Source organism: Zosterops lateralis (assembly GCF_965231275.1).
Source record: "Zosterops lateralis genome assembly, chromosome: W".
Lineage (NCBI taxonomy): Eukaryota > Metazoa > Chordata > Aves > Passeriformes > Zosteropidae > Zosterops > Zosterops lateralis.
In genome coordinates this window covers 484014-503380 of record NC_139801.1, presented here as the reverse complement: position 1 = coordinate 503380, position 19367 = coordinate 484014, and the positions used below count along the sequence as shown (strand labels likewise).

Sequence of the window (19367 nt, the reverse complement as noted above, 5' to 3'; positions counted from 1 at the left end):
TTAAAAATCTGTTTTTGACACAGGAACACAGTGACTTGTTCCCCAAACCGGGAGCAGCAGGACAGCAGAGGAGTGGGAAGGGATTTTTTTTTGGGGTTGTTTATTGGCATTTCTCAGCTCTTGGTTTAGTCATTTTTGGTTTGGGTATTTCTGTTTGCCGCGGGTGGTTTTGTTCTCGTTGTTGATATTTGCATTTTGTTCTGTCGCATCTGGACGCTTTATGCTATTTTTATGATGATTTGCCTGCAAATCAAGCCCGGGTTTAATTGCAGCTCTTTGTTGTGTTGTTTAAAATGCTGAATTAATTTCTCTTGGTCCAGACAGAGCAATTGATCCAGCATTGCATAACAATTAACTCTGCAGGGCCAGGTGTGGTTTGCAGGGTGGACAAAGACTGGATTTTTTTTTGGTATTTATTGATCCTGAGCATAAAACTTGAGCTCTTAATTAAATTCTTAATTTAACGAAGGATGGAGCAGAAATGAGGTGCTGAAGTGCTAGGAAATGGATTTACAGATCTGGGGAAAAAAATGCAAAATATTGCTGGGTGCCTCAAGGTAGAAGAATGTGTATGTAGCTGTTAAAAAAACCACATATTTTAAAACCTGTTTTGGTGTGTTCGTGCTCCTCTAAATCAGAGATCCTCTAGTTCAGACCATAAACCTGCCCTGGATAATCCACGAGGAGTTTGTGGTTATTTATTTAACGTGACCTTTTCATCGATAAGGAAACCTCAGGTCTGAAAACATGGAAGTGCTCAGCGAGCCGGGAGTGTTTCTACCACAAACAGAGGGCTTGTTTTGGAGTTTAAATCTCGTGCAAATCCAAGTGGGTTTTATTGCCACAACTTGAGTTTCTATTCCCGGTCGCCGAGACCATTTTGGCCGGGGGACAATTGAAATTCTGCTTTGTTTTTGGTGTCAATACGTTCAGAATATCTGAAATTGTTGCTGTAAAGATAGCACTGGACCTGTTTCCTGCTGGAGAGTTTCCAGTTTATCAGTGGATTATACGAGGTTGATTTCACCTAAGGCAGGATATTCCATATTCCAACGTGAATGTAGCAGGGACATAATAACATCAGGGATATAAAAAAACAGCTTCAGCCTCGGCGTTTAGAACATTTTTTACATCAAAATTACTCTAAAAAAGAGGGATTTGGGCAGAAATCCTTATGTGCACAGGAATGTCCTGTTTGGCCCCCACTCCTTTCCTTTTTGGTTTAAAGGATAATATTTTGGATTTTGGGAGCAAAAAAGGTAAATACCCTTACCCAAAGAAAATTAATGGCCCCATTGCCTCCTATCTGGGGGGGTCATGTCTGTCTGTCCCTCTGCTGCATCCTGGGACCCCTCAAATGTGAGGGGAAAAGGGTGGGAAAACCTGAGGGGAAAAGGGCGGGAAAAACCTGAGGGGAAAAGGGCGGGAAAAACATGAGGGGAAAAGGGCGGGAAAAACGTGAGGGGGAAAAGGGCGGGAAAACCTGAGGGGAAAAGGGCGGGAAAAACATGAGGGGAAAAGGGCGGGAAAACCTGAGGGGAAAAGGGTGGGAAACATGATGGGGGAAATGCAGGAAGCACAAGGGGAAAAGGGCAGGAAACGTGAGGGGAAAAGGGCGGGAAAATCCTGAGGGGGAAAAGGGTGGGAAACGTGAGGGGGAAAAGGCAGGAAACACAAGGGGACAAAATGACAGAGATTAAAGGGAACAGGACTGTAGAACCACGAGGGGAAAAGGCAGCAAAAGCACGAGCAGAGGGACATCACTGACATCACTCTGTTGCTGGAATTCCAGGCACTCGGCGGCCATGGCCGGGAACAGCCTGGTGCTGCCCATCGTGCTGTGGGGCCGGCGCGCCCCCACGCACTGCGTGTCCTCCCTGCTGCTGGTGGACGGCTCCGTCATCGTCACCGGCTGCCACGACGGCCAGATCTGCCTCTGGGACCTGGGCCCCGACCTGCAGGTAACGGGGGACGCAGAGTTCCCCTGCCCAGGGCATGTCCTCCCTCTCCCACAGCTGCTTTGGCTCTTGGATGCCATTGCTGCTCCTGTAGGAAGTTGTTTTAAAATTCATTGCTGCTCTAAGCCAGTCGCTTGTGTTGTGAAAAGGAATTCTTTTCTAATATCCCATCTGGCGAGTGGGAAGCCATTCCCTCTTTTCCTGGCAGTCCATTCCCTCTCCAGCTCTCTTGGAGCCCCTTGTGGCACTGGAAAGGGGCTCTGAGGTCTCCCCTTATTTATGGATATACAGGAATTGACCTGGGGAAAGCTCTTAATGTGCAACACAGTTTTTTTCATTCAGCCAAACTGAATGAAACGAACAAACAATTTAAATTGAATTGAGCCAAATTCAACTCCTGATTTGTAAATATGGAGTTTAGAAAAATGCATTTCCCTCTGAAATTCTCATTCCTGTGTGAAGTAGAAAGTTTATCTAAGATGATCCATCAACTGCTGTGCTAATTAAATGTGTGTGTGCACTTATTAATGGGTATATAACACATAAAGTAGAGAGCTGGGATATTCTGGTCATTTATATTCTGGGATATTCTGGATATTCTGGTGATTTGTGGGATTTTTGACTCCCTGTTTTCTTTTTCTCAGGTCAATCCCAGAGCTCTGCTCTTTGGTCACACAGCCTCAGTGACTTGTTTATCCAAAGCCTCAGCCTCCAGTGACAAGCAATATATAGTGAGTGCATCAGAGAGTGGGTGAGTTTCTCAGTGTTTGTTTGATGTGCAGGACTGCAGTAATGGGAATTTGTCCTCAGTTTATCCATATTTTCACCCCTGTGTTTGATTTTTATGCTCAAGATAAAATTCCTCAGCAAACACATTTTATTTTTTCATTGGTTTTATTTATTAATCGTAGAGCAACAGGTGGAAGCAGGAAAGATTTCTTGTGCAATTGATATCCAAATAGAGATTTTTTTTTTAATCCTAAAAAGGTAGGGAATGATTTGCCTAAATAACCTTTTAGTAAGGAATTTGAGGGGAGAGAATGTGTCAAAATGTGTCAGAATGTGTCCACCTTAGGCTGATTTTGGGGCTAAGTGATCTCTTCCCATGGGATTTAAAACCAAAATGTGTTTTCATTATGAATTTATCTATCTGATAAAGGGGAGGAGAAAGCACCTCAGATTCTGTTCTGATTAAATTTGAATAGAAAGTTTTAAATTAAAAACCACTGTAAAAAGGGAGGTAACAGCTGCTCGTTTGAACTCCTGCAGGTTCTGTAATTTATCCTCACAGAGAACAGGAGGATTTAGCAGTTGAATTTGAGTTTCTCTCAATGCACTTTATATAATCTCTAATAAAGGGTTGAAATGAAGTTCCTCCCAATGTGAAGGGATTTAAATCCCTGGAAATCTGGCCTGTTTTCCACATATTTTTCCCTGTGTTTTAGGGAGATGTGCCTGTGGGATGTGAATGACGGGAGGTGCATCGAGTTCACCAAACTGGCCTGTGCCCACACGGGCATCCAGGTGAGTGCTGGGAGGGACTGTCCCCCTGCAGGGAGCAGAATGGCTTTGGGAAATGAAGGAATTATTGTCCTGTGTGAACTCTAATTAGTGTTTGTCCCCCTCTGTGCAGTTCTATCAGTTCACAGTCGGCACCCAGCGGGAAGGGAGGCTGCTGTGCCACGGGCATTACCCTGAAATCCTGGTGGTGGATGCAACCAGCCTTGAGGTCCTTTATTCTTTGATCTCCAAGATCTCTCCTGACTGGATCAGCTCCATGACCATCATCAGGTCTGACAGGACACAAGGTGATTGTTTCTTGTCCTCATCCAGCCTGGCCTTGGACGTTTCCAGGGGCACAGAGTGGGTTTGTTCTGCTAATTGGTGTTAATTTGGTGGGCTTTCATATCTGGTGTCTCGTGGAGACTGGAATTGCTGAGAGGTTTGGGTAGCACTGGGGAGAAAATCCTGACTAAAGGACTTCTCTCTTTGAGTTAAGGCTCAGCAACAATTCTAAACTGAGCATTGCCAAAATCCTGGGGTGGGAAAGCTCAGCTCTTATTCCTACAAGAGATAAATTGCTGGAACACCTGGAAATGAGCTCTGATATGAAGTGTTTCCTGCTAATTTAATTTATTCCATGACCATCTTTACAAGTAAACATTTCAAATGCTCCAGGAGTGCTTGGATCAGGTGTTCATTAGTGCTCAGGTGAGGAAATTCTTGTGGCTCAGCCTCTTTTCTGTGTTTCCCAGAGGACACCGTGGTGGCCGTGTCCGTCACCGGCATCCTCAAGGTCTGGATCGTCACCTCGGACGTCAATCGGCTGCAGGTAGGATCAGTGACACTTCCTGCTCCTGATGTTCCTTCTCCTCTTTGCCATGGAAAATCAACTGCCTGAATTTTCCTTTACTCATTTAAGTTGCCACCAGAATTCCTAATACTTCTCAGCGAGCTGATTTCCCAATTAAGTGCAGGATTACGTCCAATTTTTCCAAATCTGTAAAAGTCTTTAATAAAGGAGATTTGCCCCAAGATCTCAGACCTGTGGTAATCAGCTCTTCTCAAAAACCTCCTGTAAAAGATATTTCTCAACTAAGGAAAACCCACTTTCATTTTGGGAGTGGAATCTGCTTCATTGCCTGGCTGCAAGGTCAGCACCACTAATCTGTCCTGGGAGATTTCAGTGCCCAAAGAGGACACCACGTGCTCCTGCAGATCTGCTTAGGAGGAGGAATGGAATAGAAACTGCTCTGAGGGCTTGGGTTTTCCGTAGAAATCACTGAGAATCACATAGAATCTGGCACCTGGAGAAGTGTCCCCAGTGTTTTCCCTGTGTTCAGATGGAGCAGGAAGGAGTTGGCTGAGCATTGGTTGTGTTTGGTATAGGACACCACGCCGGTGTTTGAGGAGGAATCCAAACCCATCTACTGCGAGAACTGCCAGAGCATTTCCTTCTGCTCCTTCACCCAGCGCTCGCTCCTGGTCGTGTGCTCCAAGTACTGGAGGGTAAGGCAGGGCCCCTGGGGCCTTCTCCCTCAGGAATCTCAATTAAACTGCAGGAAAACAGTCAGGGCAAGAAGCTCCAAGTCTCTTTCATGCACCTCTAGTATGTACTTCATGTATTTCTAGATATTTAATCCAAATCTCTGTCTGGGGTGCAGGTTTGGAACAAGGTGACCCTTAAAGTCTTTTCCCACCCAAACCATTCCGTGGTTCTGTGGTACTGAACCCAAAATCAGCTGATGCCTGGGCATTTTAATGTGTAATTAATTGGTTCATAACAACAGGCTTTGTTTCCTGTTTCCTCTCAGGTTTTTGATGCTGGAGATTATTCCCTCTTGTGTTCAGTGCCCAGTGAAAATGAGCAGACCTGGACTGGTGGGGACTTTGTGGCAGCTGATAAAGTGATTGTGTGGACTGAGGATGGACAAAGCTTCATCTATAAATTACCAGCCAGGTACTCAACAAAGGACTGCCTCATTTATTTCATTTTTGATTCATTTGGATTGAACTGAGATAATTGAAGATGGGTCCAGTAGGGGAAGACATGTAAACACAAAACTATAAAATTAATTCAAAATTTGGCATCAAAGAGGTTAAAAATAACAAGTAAAATCAAAGATTTCTTTCTGGCATCCTCATGGTGTGTTTGTTCTGGGTACAGATAGTGTTTTATCTTGAATATTCCCACATAAATCAAGTGGGAACACGATCAGAGCACGAGGGTGGGAGCAGCATCCATGTCCTGCTGTAGGAATCCCTCTTAACACCAGGAATTCTCCTCCTCTCTCTGTTCTCACACCCAGCTGCCTTCCAGCCAGCGATTCCTTCCGCAGGGATGTGGGCAAAGCAGTGGAGAACTTGAATCCCCCTTCGTTGTACAGCGTGCTGGACAGAGCAGAGAAACAGGTACATCTTTTTTTTTGGAGCTTTTCTGCTGGGCTCTGTTGGTGCTGCTTTAAAAAGAAGGAAGCTGAGCTGAGCACGTGCTTTGTGAGTAGTCTGAGGTTGTTCCTTTTTTTTCCCAACAGCTCCTTATTTGTCCTCCAGTGACTCGGTTCTTCTGTGGCCAGAGAGAGTTTTCCTACAGGCTCCTAATCCAAGGAGACTCCTCAGGGAGACTCAGCCTTTGGAGCATTCCTGACATCCTTGAGCAGCAGGAAGGTGCAAAAGGTACCTGATGAATAATCAGATCTTTGTGGTTTTTGCTGGATAAAGCCATGCTGGTTCTCCCACAGATCGTGAATTTGGAGTTTAATTGTTACCTCCCTGTAGGAGCTGAAGTGTCTTCATCTTAGCAGAGGTGCTCAAAATATTAATGAGCATTATTCTTGTAGTGATTTCATTTCCAGCAGAGAATCCCACAGTGGGTTGGGAGAGACCTGAAATTCCCAATTCTAACTCCCAGCACAGAATTCACAGAATGACTGGGTTGGAAGAGATCTCCAAGATTATCAAGTCCCACCCCTACACCTCAACTAGATCATGGCACCAAGTGCCACATCCAGTCTGCTTTAAACACATCCAGGGATGGTGATTCCACCACCTTCCTGAGCAGATCATTCCAGTACGTGAAAAACTTTTCCCTGATATCCAACCTAAATTTCCCTTGGTGCAGCTCAAGGCTGTGTCCTCTCATTCTGTCAGTGCTGCCTGGAGAAAGAGACAACTCCACCTTTCAGGGAGTTGTGGAGAGTGATAAAGTCACCTCTGAGTCTCCTTTTCTGCAGGATAAACAACCCCAGCTCCCTCAGTTGTTCCAAGCCCCTCACCAGCCTTGTTGCCTCCTCTGGATGTGTTTGAGTATCTCAATGTCCATCCTAAACTGAGACATCCAGAACTGGACACAGCACTCAATGTCCATCCTAAACTGAGGGAGCAGAACAGGACACAGCGCTCAAGGACAGCCTCACCAGCACCCCCCACTTTGCAGTCCCTCCAATCCCCCCACCTTTCCCTGACATTTCCCCCTCCTTTTGTCAGGCCTGCAGAGCAGCACGTCCATCTCCCTGCAGGAGGCCTTTGACCAGCTGAGCCCCCGTCCCGCGGGGATCATCGACCAGCTGAGCACCGTCGGGCAGGGCTCGGAGCCGCTGCGGGTGACCGCCAGCGTCTACATCCCGGCCCACGGGCGCCTGGTGTGCGGCCGCGAGGATGGCAGCATCGTCATCGTGCCCGCCACGCAGACCGCCATCGTGCAGCTGCTGCAGGGGGAGCACATGCTGCGCCGAGGTAGGACACCCTGCAAACCCTAAAACCTGCTGGCAAGCCCTGCAGCTGCAAGGCTTGGAGATGAGGAGCAAAGATAAGGGAGTGAGCGTCTCCTCTCTGCTCCTGGGACTGCAGTGTTGGGTGCTGATGAAATCTCCGTGGGAAAAGCTCTTCTGCTGTCATGTTGGAAGCCTGGAGGCTGAGAATTTCAGGCTTTCTGTGCTTTCTTGCCTCGAGCAAGCCACTACATTTGACTCCAGGCCGTGGAACAAGCTTCTGAAATGAAGGGATTGATTTATATTTGGAGTTTATCACTCCGGGTGTTCAGCGCAGAATCGCACACCAGGGGTGTTTCTGAACCTCGTGGGAATTTTGGGGAAATAGCATCTTTTTAGGGGTTGCAGTTCTGGAAGCTGAGAATTTCAGGCTTTCTGTTTGACCAAACACTATGTTGGACTCGAGACCGTGGAACAGGCTTCCAAAACTGAGGGATAGCATTGGGGTTGTGGGTGTGGAGGTGAATAGTATTGTGTGGTCTCACAGGGTGAAAAGTTTAGAATTTAAGGTTTATTTTATAGTGATATATATTGGGGCAATATGGAGGATTTAAGTCCCTCTTTATGGTTTTGGATGGTTTTTTCTAACTGGCTGAAAAAGTCCACATTGCAGACCTTGTGTGGTTATTACTGGTTAAAAGTGTAAATAATACAGGTGTCATCTCCTTATTGGAGAATTAAATTGGAGTGCATAAATAACCACAGAAAGAGTTATTTTACCTTGTTAGTTAAAGCTCACAACTCGTGAGGCTGTAATTAAGAATTAATAAACACTGAGTCTGAACGCAAAACTGCGACTCTGATGTATAAAGAAAAGAAGACAAAAACCTCACACTGTTGGACACGTGGGTTCCATATAACATTATCTCACAGTTTGGGGGTGCGAGTTGCAGACCAGAGAAACAGAGAGTCAGAAATCCCTCTGAATTTCTCTTTCTCTCCCCGTGGCAGGCTGGCCCCCTCACCGCACGCTGCGAGGCCACCGGAACAAGGTGACGTGCCTGCTGTACCCTCACCAGGTCTCCTCCCGCTACGACCAGCGCTACCTCATCTCCGGAGGGGTGGACTTCTCTGTCATCATCTGGGACATCTTCTCGGGGGAGATGAAACACATCTTCTGTGTCCACGGGGGAGAGATCACCCAGCTGCTCGTCCCGCCAGAAAACTGCAGTGTGAGTTCTGCAAGATAACCTTGTCCAGCACCTCAGTCCTCCCTGAGAATGGGAATTCAACATGGGGTGTAGCACTCACCCAGCTCTTGTGAGAGCTCAACAAAAAAAAAGCTGGATTATTCTGTTGTTTATGGTTTCTTCCATCATGTTTTGATTGAAAATATTAAGCCTATTAGAGAAAATTTTGCGTCTTGAAATATTCTTAGCTGAATATATAGGATTTAATGAACAAAGCAGCATTGATTGAAAACTCGGGGGTTTGCTTAGCAAAATGGGGTTTAATACCCATTTTCTCTTTACGATGTGCTAAGGATGGATTAAAGGGAATTTCTGCTCAGGGAATTCTGTTCTCAGTGAGTTTGAACACTGATGTAGGTGCCTTAAAGGAGCTTTTGGTCACCCTGCTTGGCTCAGTGCGGGAAAAGGTTTTTAACACCAGCTCTGCATTATGATAAAGCTTCTTTTTCTTTTTATTAGGCAAGAGTCCAGCACTGCGTCTGCTCGGTGGCCAGCGATCACTCCGTGGGCCTGCTGAGCCTGAGGGAGAAGAAATGCATCATGTTGGCCTCGCGGCACCTCTTCCCAATCCAGGTGATCAAGTGGAGACCCTCCGATGACTACCTGGTGGTGGGCTGCTCCGACGGCTCCGTGTACGTCTGGCAGATGGACACTGGTGAGCCCAGACACGGGATGGATCCATCTGGGATGGGTGTAGATGCTGCTCCTGTCTGGGGAGGGAATTCAAACATGTTAGCAGATTTATATTTGGAATTTATCACTCCAGGTGTTCAGCGCAGAATCGCACCAGGGGTGTTTCTGAACCTCATGGAAATTTTGGGAAAATAGCATCTTTTTAGGGTTGGAATTCTGGAAGCTGAGAATTTCAGGCTTTCTGTTCAGCCAAACACTACATATGACTCGAGGCCAGGGAACAGGCTTCTGAAATTGAGTTGTGAGGTTGTGAGCGTGTAGTTTGAATAGAATTGTGTGGTCTCACAGGGTGAAAAGCTTAGAATTTAAGGTTTATTTTGTAGTAATATATATTGGGCAATATGGAGGATTTGAGGCATTGTCTCAGTCCTTCTTCTTCATAGTCCTGGGTGGTTTTTTTCTTACTGGGTGAAAAGGTTTGCATTGCAGACATTTGGTTTTTGGTTATTGAGTTAAAAGCATAAATAATTTAGATGTTAGCTCACAATTAGACAACTGATCCTTGAAAAAGCCTTGTAGAGATAGAGAGGCATCCATTTTGCACCCTAGTTAGTTATAGCAGAACTCACAACTGGTGAGACTTTAATATAGATAAGAATTAACAAACATCTAAATTTGAGCACAAACTTCATTTCTTGTGCCGTTAACCCCCATGTTGGCAGAAAAAGAGGCCAGGAGTGTCAGATTTAGGAACACAGAGTTTGTCCCTGTGCTGTTTGGGGGATGCTGAGCTGTCCCTGCCTGTCCCCCCTGGCAGGGGCTCTGGACAGGTGCGTGATGGGCATCACGGCCGTGGAGATCCTCAACGCCTGCGACGAGGCGGTGCCGGCGGCCGTGGACGCGCTCAGCCACCCCGCCGTCAACCTCAAACAGGCCATGACCCGCCGCAGCCTGGCCGCCCTCAAGAACGTGGCCCACCAGAAGCTGCAGACCCTGGCCACCAACCTGCTGGCCTCCGAGGCCTCCGATAAGGTGGGTGTGCTCTGTCTTTGCAGAGAGAGGTGAAATCCGGGAGGTTCCGTCCTTGTGACCAGAAGGTTCTCAGCCAGTGTTCTCCAAAGCCTAAACGTGGTTCTCTCAAACCCAAATGTGGTTCTCAAAACCCAAATGTGATTCTCCAAAACCTAAACGTGGTTCTCCCAAATGTGGTTCTCCAAAACCCCAAATGTGGTTCTCCAAAGCCTAAACGTGTTTCTTCCCCAGTGTATGTTGCTGTCCATGATACCACTTCAGTCCTTATCCTACTCTTTGGTTTTATTTATTTATTATAATTTATTCGGAATTGCAGCCTCTTTTTGCAATCAGTCTCCTTGTTTATGACATCCTTCTTCATTCATTTTTCCATGAGGAATTGTTCCCAATTCCATGAGGAATTGTTCCCAGTGTCCAGCCCAAAGCTCCCCTGGCACAGCTCGTGGCCAGCAGAGTGCAGCAGAGCCATTCCCAACTTCTCCCATTTATCCTTTTCTTTTGCCTTGTGCTGTCACCTGCTGTTTGTGAGGAGAAATCTCCTTCCCTTAGAGCACCACCAGCATGTTCTCATTAAAAACTGTGTGCTCAGAGTCTCTGCTGCTGCTGCTGCTGAACACAGGCAGGATTGGGAATGTCACATTTGTAGCTGCAGTGTTTTATTGTGGGCTCCTCATCCAGGTGCTGGGAATGAAGGTGGAGTGAGGGAAAATATTGTGTAAAAACTCAGGGTAATGTTCTGGTTTCCAGTCTCCTTTCTGACATTCTTCAGCTTTTATCCTTCCCTCCTCCCTTTTTTTTCCCCCTGGGAGGGAGGGAAGGAGGAGGAAGATGGGACTGAAGGGGAATGATCAAGTGGTGCAGTAATGAATTGCAGATCCAGGTGAATCTGAGCAGCTTCTTTTCCAATGCCATATATTGATTCCATAGTTCACCCTCTAGTGTGAAATATTTAATGTGTTTTAGGCTTAATAACTAAAGATGGGAATTTTGAAATAAAAAATAAAGTTAATCTTAATGAAATTATTGGGGGTTAGGACTTGTTTAACAAGGTGCTGATTCTGCCACAACATCATTCCCTGCCCAAGAGGTTTTTATGCCTGTTTCAAATTCTCCCAACCATTCTGGCTTTGAGGAGGCTCAAAGCCTGGAAGTGAAGGCTCTACAGACTCATCCCAACTATCTCATGGGCTTCAGGAGAAGGAAGTGTGAACCTGCAGAGCTCAGTTTGGCTCTCAACATCAGCAAATTGAATTTCTGTGCTTTGTGGCTGCGTTTCAAGCTCGGCTCATCCACCAATGGCAATTCCAATTCTCTCTCTTGTTTTCCCAGGGGAATTTACCAAAATACTCCCACAACTCCCTGATGGTCCAGGCCATCAAGACCAACCTGACTGACCCCGACATCCACGTGCTGTTCTTTGACGTGGAGGCTCTGATCATCCAGCTGCTGACGGAGGAGGCGTCGCGGCCCAGCGCCGCCCTGGTGTCCCCAGAGAACCTGCAGAAAGCCCAGGGCGGCTCCGACAAGGGCGGCTCCTTCCTGACGGGCAAACGCGCCGCCGTGCTCTTCCAGCAGGTCAAGGAGACCATCAAGGAGAACATCAAGGAGCACCTCCTCGACGATGAGGATGAGGATGAAGAAGCCATGAGGCAGAGGAGGGAGGACGGCGACCCGGAGTATCGCTCCAGCAAATCCAAACCGCTGACTCTGTTGGAATATAACCTGACCATGGACACGGCCAAGCTCTTCATGTCCTGCCTGCACGCCTGGGGCCTCAACTCCGTGCTGGACGAGCTGTGCCTGGATCGCCTCGGCATGCTGAAACCGCACTGCTCCGTGTCCTTCGGCCTCCTGTCCCGCGGTGGCCACATGTCCCTGATGCTCCCTGGCTACAACCAGCCCGTGGGCAAAGCCGCCCTGGAGGAGCTGGGCAGGAAGATGTCGGTGACAGAGGGTTTGGGAAAGGGCACCTACGGAGTGTCCCGGGCCGTGACCACGCAGCACCTGCTGTCCGTCATCTCGCTGGCCAACACGCTGATGAGCATGACCAACGCCACCTTCATCGGGGACCACATGAAGAAAGGCCCCACCAGGTACCCGGGGCTTTAATCTAGAGCTGGGTTTGGGCTTCCCAAAGCCTTTGGGGCTGAGCTGATGTGGGTGTTTTGTGTTTAGGCCACCCAGGCCGGGCACTCCTGAGATGGCCAAGGCGAGGCCGCCCCCGCCCGTGTCCAGCCACGCAGCACAGGGACAAATCAAACAAGGTAAAAAACATCTTCCTTTGCTACCCCTGGCTCTGTCAGTCCAGCTCATCCCTCTGAATTTAACACCTTGTTATCAGGAGATAAAATGATTGAGTGGCAGGAAAAAATAATGTTAATCTCAATGAAATTATTGAGGATTACAATTTGTCTAATAATCAATACAAGGTGCTGATTCTGCCACAACATCATTCCCTGACAAAGAGGTTTTACCTATTTCAAATTCTCCCAACCATTCTGGCTTTGAGGAGGCTCAAAGCCTGGAACTGAAGGCTCTACAGACTCATCCCAAAATATTTCTATGAGAGTGATCCCAGCTTGGTGCCAGGATCACTCCTTGGCTGGTTGGAGCTCCTCAAATTGGGAGAAAGTGACCCTGGAGTGAAGCTTTAATTTCAGTCTGGGCTGGGTTTGTGCAGCTGTAATTTATGGTTTTAGTACAAATTCTAAATCTTTGGAAATATGGGAAAAGCACGAAAAGAAGCAGTAAAATTGCTGGTTTCTAATTCCCAGTCAACCATGAAGACAAACCAAACCCCTCTGCCCAAAATCAAATTTTAAATCACTTGATTTAGATGCACTTTGGTCCTTTCAGAACATCCCAGTTCCTCTTACTGTCTCCATGTTCCTCTGCAGCTGCATGTGTGTCTCTTCCTTCTTGGAAAACCTGGAATTCTCCTTAAGCTGAATATTATTGTTTTTAAGTTGAATATTTCAGTTGAAGATCATCACAAGCCTCCTCTTGTTTTTCCATCCTCCAGTGATACTAATCCGTTTTTCTGCTGCTGCTCTCCTCACTTCCCTCTTTTTTTTTTTTTTTTTTTTTTTTTTTTTTTTTTTTTTGTCTCTCTCTTTTTTATTTCTTCTTCTTCTTTCCTCTGCAAGTTGCTGCTGCTTCCAGCACGGAATCTGGGCACTCTGACACTTCTGCTTTCCATTCCTGTTTCTTAGTCAACGAAGGTATTTCCTTCCTCACTTTTCTACTTACTCTTTACTTCAGCTAAAATCCTTTGCCATTGTTATTTTTGTTTTGATTTCCTAAAGCAGTTCTTCTTTGAATTAAGGGGTACCTGGGGTAGGGGTTTCCTAGTGGCTTTTAACCAAAAGAAAAAGGAGTTTCACACCATTTAAATCTGAGTTTTGGTGTTGATGGAGATTTCAATATAGTATTGGACATGTGTTTAATATAATAAAAAGAGTATTTCACAACCGTTGTGTTGTTTGAGCTCTGTATTTCTGTCCTGGTTTTGCCTACAGTAGGAATTCCCCTGGATCAAGTGTGTTAAAATCCAGATTCAGGTGGAAAATAAGGATCACAGGCAAACAGTGCTGGGATATATTTACATAACGGGGACTTTGCTGTCATTTATTTCTGAAACCTCCCCACAAATCACTTTCCCTGACCCAGAGGTGTGGTTTTTGCTGTGTTTTCCCAGGCTGGAGCCAGCTGGCTGCCATGCACTGCGTGATGCTCCCAGACCTGCTGGGGCTGGAGAAATTCCGCCCTCCCCTGCTGGAGATGTTGGCACGGCGCTGGCAGGACCGTTGTCTGGAGGTCAGTTCAGCCTGGGTGTTCTGGGGCTTTGCTCTTGGCTTTCAGGGCTTGATGGCAGAAAAAACTCCTTTTTTCTGACCCACAGGTGCCTCCTGAGAGGTGCTTTAGTCCATTTTTAGTCTCGTGAAAAGGGTGAGGCAGTACAGATGTTACACTTCATCCATCACAATCAGAAGCCAAACTGTTTCCTAATTAATAAATGTTTGTTTGGCCTTAGCTGCTGATGCCTTCAAGCAAATCACCTAAAATTACCCCACAACACATCTTTCACAGTTCTATTCCTCCAAAATATCTGTTTGCAAGGCCATAGTTTGAAACTTGTTTCAGTTTCTCCCTCAACAATGTCTGTCCTATTCCACGGCCTCTCTAAGTCAGCATATTTTATCTCAGAGTTTGCACAGACATGCACAAGGCTGTGTGAGCCTTGTCAGGCCTTGGGAATCCTCTACAAGGCTGTGTGAGCCTTGTCAGGCTTTGGGAATCCTCTACAAGGCTGTGTGAGCCTTGTCAGGCTTTGGGAATCCTCTACAAGGCTGTGTGAGCCTTGTCAGGCTTTGGGAATCCTCCACAAGGCTGTGTGAGCCTTGTCAGGCTTTGGGAATCCTCCACAAGGCTGTGTGAGCCTTGTCAGGCTTTGGGAATCCTCCACAAGGCTGTGTGAGCCTTGTCAGGCTTTGGGAATCCTCTACAGGTCTGTGTGAGCCTTGTCAGGCTTTGGGAATCCTCTACAGGTCTGTGTGAGCCTTGTCAGGCTTTGGGAATCCTCTACAAGGCTGTGTGAGCCTCGTCAGGCTTTGGGAATCCTCTACAAGGCTGTGTGAGCCTTGTCAGGCTTTGGGAATCCTCCACAAATCCATTTCCCACGGGTTCAATTTTCCCTTAATAATTTTTCCCACCGCCAACCCTTGAGTTTTCATTCCCGGTCCGGGGATATTTTCTAGTTAAACCCTGGTTTAACCTTGTACAGAACACCAGGAAATCCTGGTGCTGGTGTGATTTGTGGAGCTCCTGGTGCAGGTGTGGTGTGTGGAGCTGCAGGGATAATCTGAGCTGTGTTTTGTGTGCTGCAGGTGTGGTGTGTGGAGCTGCAGGGATAATCTGAGCTGTGTTTTGTGCCCTGGCTGTGCTGCAGGCGTGGTTTGATGGACACACAGGTGTGTCTGAGCTGTGTTTTGTGCCCTGGCTGTGCTGCAGGTGTGGTGTGTGGAGCTGCAGGATAATCTGAGCTGTGTTTTGTGTGCTGCAGGTGTGGTTTGTGGAGCTGCAGGATAATCTGAGCTGTGTTTTGTGTGCTGCAGGTGTGGTTTGTGGAGCTGCAGGATAATCTGAGCTGTGTTTTGTGTGCTGCAGGTGTGGTTTGTGGAGCTGCAGGAACAATCTGAGCTGTGTTTTGTGCCCTGGCTGTGCTGCAGGCGTGGTTTGATGGACACACAGGTGTGTCTGAGCTGTGTTTTGTGCCCTGGCTGTGCTGCAGGTGTGGTGTGTGGAGCTGCAGGATAATCTGAGCTGTGTTTTGTGTGCTGCAGGTGTGGTTTGTGGAGCTGCAGGATAATCTGAGCTGTGTTTTGTGTGCTGCAGGTGTGGTTTGTGGAGCTGCAGGATAATCTGAGCTGTGTTTTGTGTGCTGCAGGTGTGGTGTGTGGAGCTGCAGGGATAATCTGAGCTGTGTTTTATGTCCTGGCTGTGGTGCAGGTGTGGTTTGTGGAGCTGCAGGATAATCTGAGCTGTGTTTTGTGCGCTGCAGGTGTGGTGTGTGGAGCTGCAGGGATAATCTGAGCTGTGTTTTGTGCGCTGCAGGTGCGGGAGGCAGCGCAGGCCCTGCTGCTGGCCGAGCTGCGGCGGATCGAGCAGGCGGGGCGCAAGGAGACCATCGACACCTGGGCTCCCTACCTGCCCCAGTACATGGACAGCGTCATCTCCCGTAAGGAGCTGCCCCTCCCTGGGGGAAATAATGGGGGAAAGGGGCTTTGGGAACCCCACATTCCCAAAAATCCACCCCATCCTGCCCCTGCAAAGGGGTGTCGAGGCCGCCGAGATATTCCCCACAACCAGCACATCTCCACAGGCTCATCTTCCTTAGAATAAGTTGTTTGTTTTCCCCTGAAAATATGATCTCTGTGATTCACCAACTGACTTCAGAGTGTCTGAGCAGGACATTAAATCTTCGTGGAGTGCAGGAATCCTGTGGGTGTTGTTAGGATGTGGTTTGAGTTTCTCCGAGCTCAGTTAGACTGGAAAACTTTCCAGTAACAAATTGGGATTAGGTTTTTTCTGGGAAGCGTTGAAACTCTTGGAATTAAGGATTCAGAGTTGGAGGAATTGAAAGGAAGTTAGACTGGAAACCTTTTCAGTGGGTCAAAAGTAACAAAGGGGGATTAGGTTTTTGTATAAGTGTTGAAACTCCTGGAATTAAGGATACAGAGTTTGGAGAAATCAAAGGGAAATTCCAGTGGGTCAAAAGTAACAAATTGGGATTAGGTTTTTTTGGGAAGTGTTGAAACTCTTGGGATTAAGGATACAGAGTTGGAGGAATCAAAGGGAATAAGAATTATTTGGGATATAACAGAGTTCACAAGTCTCATTTTCTGCTAGAAGGAGAGGGAGGAGAATGGGAAAGATAAAGAAATATTCTTTTTGTCCTACATCCTCCTCTCCTCTCAGTTCTGCCATTTGATATTGGGACATAAATTATTAATAATAAATATTGATATGGGGCAAAAATCAGCCGGTTTTTGGGTCCAGCAGACTCAGATCCGTCTCAGATTCCAGATAATTCCAGGCCACGTCCAGACTGGCCTGGGACATTCCCAGGGATGGGGAATAACCCATGTTAGCCCCCCAAAAAACCAAATAAATATCCCATTTTGCTGTTTCTAGATGAGGTTTGAGCATCTTGTGCGAGGTTGGAGTTGGAAGGAGCCCCAAAGCCAGGCAGGAGCTGAAGGAATGAGATGAAGTTTAGCTGCTGCAGGGAAAAAAAAAAAAAAAAAAAAAAAAAGGCAAAACCAGGGAGTTCTTTCCCCCCCAAATCCCTGATTTTGGGGTGTTGTTGTTCCCTGCAGCTGGAGTGACCACAGAGGCCCTTCAGACAGCAACTGCCAGCCCAGATCCCTCAGGGACAGAGGCCAAAGTGCAGGAGGAGGAGCACGACCTGGTGGATGATGACATTGCAGCAGGTGAGCATTCACATCAGTAACATCATTCATTTTAATCATTTTAATAATATTTAAATCTGTTTTAACACATTCGGAGCTCTTAAATCCGCCCACGAGCAGCAATAGTGCTACAAAAATAAAGCTTTGAAATTCTTCATAATTTTTTTTATAATGATTCCTTAAATAATTGATTCTGGAAGAAGTGATTTGAGGGCGCTGCATCCTCAATTTTGGGTTCAGCAGGTTTGTACAGTTCAGAAAATTATTTAGAAAATTTTATCCGTCCTCAAATCTCCTTTGAATGCCTGAAAGGGTTTTTTTGGGTGATTAAAAACAGACCAGATGTTTTGTTTCAATAATTCACACATGCACAGCAGTGTTTTTTCGCCAGTTGGACATAAATTTCCCTGGCTCCAGCAGAATTCAGGAATTTGGTGAATTTGCTTTGTTATTAATATTCTAAATAATATTTATTAATATTCTGTGAGTATTTTTTGAATTGCATTTTATTGTGCAATTTATAGACTCCCTGATTTTGGTTCCACCCATCTGAAGTAATCTAAAATGAATTTTAAATTTTTTAATTTTAAAATTTAAAATTTAAATTTTAAGAAGTCGTGTCTCTACCTTAAAACCATTTTTGCTTTTGAAATGGTTATTTCTCAATCCGTGGGTCCATTTCTGTGGGTAAATTTTTTGTAGGTAAATTGATGCCAATGACTCTGAAGCTCCAAAATCTGATGGAATTAAAAAAAAAAAGCCTTATTACATTGGAAAGTCCTTTTATTTTTTTTTTTTTTTTTGGCTGTAATTTGGGTTGTAACCACTCCAAATTTAAGTCTTGCTCATCATTATTTGTTCCAACTGATTTTGTCACTAAAGTTTAAATCCAATTTATTTAAATGTTAAAAATCTGGTCTGAAAGCTCTTTCTGTTGAGATCTTATTAGCAATAAACAGATCTTGGAAAAATTGAGATTATCATGCCTTAAATGTCCCCTCAGAGGGAAATTTTGACAGATGGAGGCAGTGCTTTAAAACCTGGCTGGGAGATGTCTGATATTCCCCTTCTGAGCAGCTCAGGATCCATTTTGTCTCTGCCTTTTTCCCTGGAAGAGGCTGCAGCATCCTCACCCATTTTGTGCTCCACAGATGCTGCTGCTGCAGCAGCACAGTGAAATATTCCCTCATAAAAAGGGAGCAGGAAATTCCAGGAGAATGGGAATGGCTGCAAAAAAAAACCCCAAAAAATCCTCATTCTCTGTGTGGAAAAGCACATCTTCCACCTGCAATTCAAGAGATTAAATTGTAATTTCTGCTAATGCATGACAACTCCCAGCACTTGATGAAATTCCTCCCAATTTTAGAATTCCAGAGCTCTGATTGCATTGACACTGTGTTTTTGTCAGAAATAAGTAGTTGGCACTCAGTTATTGTGGCAGGCAGGATATTTTGAGCAGGATTTAATAAGCTGTTAATCAGGATGAATAATTAATGAGGAAGAATTCCTTGCTGGATTCCAGATCTCAGATAAAGGTGAGGCTCCAGTCAAACCAGTCCAAAATCTGGATGTCCCATTTGGGATGATGCTGATGTTTTTATTCCAAGGAACTGAAAAATTCTGTTTAAATTGTTCCATTTGAACTGGGGTGATTTAAAATCCCTTCCAGCCCTTTCCATGATTCTCTGCAAACATCTGAGTCCAGTGTGGAGCTGGGACAGTCCTGGTGGCACATTTAGGGCTGGCAGCACTCAGAGCTTCCTCCAGGTTGGTTTGAGCTCCCTGGGATGGATTTAAAGCCACTCTTGGCTTAAAGCAGCCCCAGATTTTGGGTATTTTGGGAGGAAAAACTCTTCTGAGGCCTGGGGATCCCTGCTGGGGTCTTTCATCACTCCATTTTTAATCAGAAAACACAAACAGTCCCACTCGTTCTGGCACTCAAATGCTGCTTCTCACAGACAGATTTGAGCTGGACATGGATCATCATCTGCAGGTGGGTTGGTCTTGATGTTTGAAGTTCTGGGAATAGGAAAAAGGTGAATGAAAAGATGTTGTTGTGTCGTGGTTGAAATCCAGGTTTGGTTCTCCCTCATCAGAGCAGGAACTGCTGGATGTCAGAATTCCCAGGCACCTTCCAATATTTCTGTGTGTTTGCAGGATGGGCTGCCAGGGGAGAGATTCCCAAAATTCCTCTTGGTGTCAGCCCTTCCAGGCAGGAATTCCAGCTCCCAGGGCCCTTCTCTGCTGGGCCAGCTGAGGGAGCTGTGGATGTAGGAATGGTTGGTGATGAGTAAACCACAGGTTTTATAAAAG

At 46.1% G+C, this 19367-nt stretch overlaps 1 protein-coding gene across 1 annotated transcript in view; it reads left to right on the top strand.

Moving 5' to 3' along the window:
- Positions 1-1805: 1805 nt before the first annotated feature.
- Positions 1806-19367, top strand: part of LOC310922188 (WD repeat-containing protein 7-like) — a gene marked incomplete at its 5' end in the record, with an annotated part of 34235 nt that continues 16673 nt past the window's right edge. The window contains 19 exons of the mRNA XM_083882601.1: positions 1806-1961; positions 2603-2709; positions 3404-3482; positions 3592-3766; positions 4214-4290; positions 4848-4967; positions 5273-5418; positions 5768-5870; positions 5993-6134; positions 6945-7193; positions 8180-8400; positions 8878-9073; positions 9869-10083; positions 11413-12176; positions 12259-12347; positions 13230-13304; positions 13781-13899; positions 15697-15820; positions 16962-17075. Of these exons, the coding sequence (XP_083738727.1) occupies positions 1806-1961; positions 2603-2709; positions 3404-3482; positions 3592-3766; positions 4214-4290; positions 4848-4967; positions 5273-5418; positions 5768-5870; positions 5993-6134; positions 6945-7193; positions 8180-8400; positions 8878-9073; positions 9869-10083; positions 11413-12176; positions 12259-12347; positions 13230-13304; positions 13781-13899; positions 15697-15820; positions 16962-17075 (3271 nt within the window). The remainder of the gene's footprint in view (positions 1962-2602; positions 2710-3403; positions 3483-3591; positions 3767-4213; positions 4291-4847; positions 4968-5272; positions 5419-5767; positions 5871-5992; positions 6135-6944; positions 7194-8179; positions 8401-8877; positions 9074-9868; positions 10084-11412; positions 12177-12258; positions 12348-13229; positions 13305-13780; positions 13900-15696; positions 15821-16961; positions 17076-19367) is intronic.